This window comes from Ceratotherium simum, chromosome X (genome assembly GCF_057802395.1).
Source record: "Ceratotherium simum simum isolate JZ-2026a chromosome X, ASM5780239v1, whole genome shotgun sequence".
Lineage (NCBI taxonomy): Eukaryota > Metazoa > Chordata > Mammalia > Perissodactyla > Rhinocerotidae > Ceratotherium > Ceratotherium simum.
The window spans coordinates 71757178-71761039 of NC_141940.1; the positions used below are offsets into that span (position 1 = coordinate 71757178).

At 40.3% G+C, this 3862-nt stretch overlaps 1 protein-coding gene across 1 annotated transcript; it reads left to right on the plus strand.

The window, feature by feature from the left end:
* The first annotated feature begins 665 nt into the window (after positions 1-665).
* Positions 666-3503, plus strand: NAP1L2 (nucleosome assembly protein 1 like 2). Its single transcript, XM_004442179.3, has one exon. The coding sequence runs from the start codon at positions 1009-1011 to the stop codon at positions 2395-2397; it is 1389 nt and encodes a 462-aa protein (XP_004442236.1). The 5' UTR covers positions 666-1008; the 3' UTR covers positions 2398-3503.
* Positions 3504-3862: the final 359 nt, after the last annotated feature.

Genomic DNA, 3862 nt, shown 5'->3' on the forward strand with positions numbered 1-3862 from the left:
TTGGTTCTTTATCACATCCCCTCTTTCACTCTAACCCCCACCGAACCTCCTCATTTCTCCACCCCCCTCTCCCCCAAGAAATGTTATGAGGCTTTTCCAATCTAAAATTACTGCTCACTTATCATATAGCTGTGGAAAATACAGAAAAACAGAATATAGAATATTGAAATCACTGGCAGTTAAATCCAGTTAAACCCTCAGACCAGCATTGCTAATTTTTTAGTGTTTTCCCTTCTAGCCAATCTTTATAAGTTCCTCCACCAACCACCTCTCCCCTTCCCAGATCCCAGGGCTAAAATCAATGGGACAGATTTAGGATGGGTAGATGCCTTGTTCTCTCTTAGCTCTTTCGGAATTATAAAGTATAGTACCAGTTTAAAATTGAAAAAATAAACTAATAAAATCTGGATTTCAAGAAAACTCGGGTGGGAGGTGCCGGTGAATGGAGGATGAGTGGAAGGTGGATGAATCAGCCGTCTTCGAGAACCTGGGAAGGTGAGCAGAGTTGGAAACTTGATAGATGTAATAATTTATTGGCTCAGGGTTTGTCAGTCACTACAGCCCAACAAATGAGATTAGAGCTGAGTTGTAGGTGGGGGAGGGAGTGACGCAGCAAGCAATTTGCACCAAGAAAATCTAGCCAAGAGAGCTGCGTAATCATACTGCGGCACCTTTTTTTTCTGGCAGCAGCTGCTTGCAGAGGAAGTCTGCCCACTGTGGCTTTCTGCAGTCTCTGGCCCTTTCCTGCAAGACCGGTCACGGCGACCATCACTGCCCTCTGCACCCCAGCCCAGGCCACCGCTGCCGCAGTCCGGTTCTCATAGCCTCAGCACTGCCTTCATCCCGGCATCAGCCTTCACCGTCGCTCCCGCAGTTCGGCCGCTACAGCTCTTTCCACCTCTGCCCCAGCCACCGCCGCTTCTGATTTTCCGGTGAGTCTTCCCCTGCAGAGGTCAGGTCTCCTGATCTTGGCGGTAGCCACCTTAGGCTTGTACGGTCCTTTGAAAAATGGCCGAGTCAGCCGACCACAAGGAACTTTTAGAATCCAGTCAAGAAGAGGGTGGTAATAAGGTAATGATGGAGGGACCCGGGAAACAGCCAGAGCGCGGTGAAGATGCCGCAGCTGGGCCTGGAGAGGATGGGGAGAGCAGTGAAGAAGCCGCAGCTGGGCCTGGGGAAGAAAGGGAAAAAAGTGAAGATGCTGCTGTTGGGTCCGGGGAAGGCAGGGGAAAAGGTGAAGATACTGATGAAGACTCAGACCCAGACCGTCCAAAAGGACTTTTCGGTTATCTTTTAGACACAGACTTTGTGGAAAGTCTACCCGTGAAAGTTAAGTACCGTGTGTTAGCCCTCAAAAAGCTTCAAACTAGAGTGGCCAATCTAGAATCCAAATTCCTAAGGGAATTTCATGGCATTGAAAGAAAGTTTGCTGAAATGTATCAACCCTTATTGGAAAAAAGACGTCAGATTATCAATGCAATCTATGAACCTACAAAAGAGGAATGTGGATATAAATCAGACTCTGAGGATTATGATGATGAAGAGATGTATGAGGAAGAGGTGTATGGTAATGAGGAAAATCTTGTACATGATGACTACATGGATGAGGATGATGGTTACGAGGAAGATTATTATGATTATGCTGTTGAGGAGGAGGAGGATGACAACGACGATGATGATGGTTACATCGAGGCTACTGGAGAAGAGAATAAAGAAGAGGATCCTAAAGGAATTCCTGATTTTTGGCTGACAGTCTTAAAAAATGTTGACACACTCACTCCTTTGATTAAGAAATATGATGAGCCTATTCTGAAGCTCCTGACAGATATTAAAGTAAAGCTTTCAGATCCTGGTGAGCCTCTCAGTTTCACTCTAGAATTTCACTTCAAACCCAATGAATATTTCAAAAATGAGCTTTTGACAAAGACCTATGTGCTGAAGTCAAGGCTAGCATATTATGATCCCCATCCCTATAGAGGAACCGCAATTGAGTATTGCACAGGCTGCGAGATAGATTGGAATGAAGGAAAGGATGTCACTTTGAAGACCATCAAGAAGAAGCAGAAACACCGGATCTGGGGAACAATCCGAACTGTGACTGAAGATTTTCCCAAGGATTCATTCTTCAATTTCTTTACTCCTCACAGGATCAGCTCAAATGGAGAGGATGCGAATGATGATTTTTTACTTGGTCACAATTTACGTACTTACATAATCCCAAGATCAGTATTGTTTTTCTCAGGTGATGCACTAGAATCTCAGCAGGAGGGTGTAGTTAGGGAAGTTAATGATGCAATTTATGACAAAATTATTTATGATAATTGGATGGCTGCAATTGAGGAGGTTAAAGCCTGTTGCAAAAATCTTGAGGCAATAGTAGAAGACATTGATCGCTAAAGCAGAGTGTACATGGCCATGAAATTAACTGCTCTAGATCTAGTTACTCAAGATACAAGAAGTTAATTACAGTCTTGTGTGAATTTTTCTTGTAGCGTCAAACATGTGTCTCAATACTAATTCATTTGTGCTTGCATTTTAGTAATAGAATGCTTTTAAGAAATATAGACTGTAGTAAATGATTTAAGACATATTAATGTAGTGTTGTGTAGTTTAATCCTTCTGAAGTCCTTTTGTCATGTAGCTATTAATCTGTGGCTATAAATATTATCAGAACTGGTAAATGAGATCAATATTTATTGGGAAAGAAAATCTTAATGAACCAACCCAAGGATTTTGCTGCTGTTGTTTGTTTCTTGTATTTGTGTTTTCTTAGTCCTTTAGCTGTGAGTTTAATTTTGTTATGCCTGCTTCATTTTGCAGTAAAAATGCAGTAGAATTTAAAACTTGAATGCTTAAGAAGAATCCTGCACATGGTTAAGAATTGCAGGCAAAATCACGTTTATTGTTAATAAAAGCTTGTTCATAGGCTCTTGTATTTTATGTGACCATGATAAATGCTGAAACTTAGTCATATGAGGTTATCATTTATCAGTGAAGTGTTAATCACAGTATTTTCATAAGATTGCCACATACTGTTCTGTGTCATTGTGTAAACTGTAATTACAGTGTATGATTTCTCTTTTCCTATAGTACATTTAATCATTCAAAGTGATCACTTTACTATTTTGAAAAGATTTTTCATGTTCTTTCACTGCAAAATAAAATGAATAAAAATTTCAGTGTTTCATGTTTTACAACTGATCTTTTTTTCTGATTATAAAAGTAATAAGTTCATTGTAGGATATTTGGAAAATACTAAAAAAATAGATTAATTAAAACCAAAATCCATATACCCATTCCCCAAGGATGAGCACTGTTAATGTTATGATTTATTTTCTACTATTCTTTTTCTATGTGTTTATATATGCATGCAAATTTACTAACACTGTACTTAGATGTGGAAAGAAAGTGTATCTTTTTTTATTGTTTGTAATTTATCTAATTTTAATCCTGAGTCCACCTCCACCCCCAAAATTGCAGAGAAATAAAAATCTCAATTTTAATCAATCCAGTAAACTCATTGCTATTTAATAATTTAAACACTCTGTATAAATAACAGTCTTATGTGTGTTAGTCTATATTTCAGGTTTACTTGGTTTTCCACAACGTCACCTGGATGTATAGGGGCTTATATTGCTTTACGACATTGTGGGGGTGGAGTGCACTGACTGGAGACAATGGGATGTGGTTGGTCAGAGAGCTGGCTTTATCCCAGAGCTGACTTTGCCTTGCTCATGTGTGGAAATCAGGAGGTTTGGCTTCCCCCTGTGGCAGACTCTGTGAAGGTCACATCTATCCCTCTGGGACAACGGGGAACTTGTTAATCCCTTCCATGCTGTGAGAGAGCTGAGAGTGCCTAGGA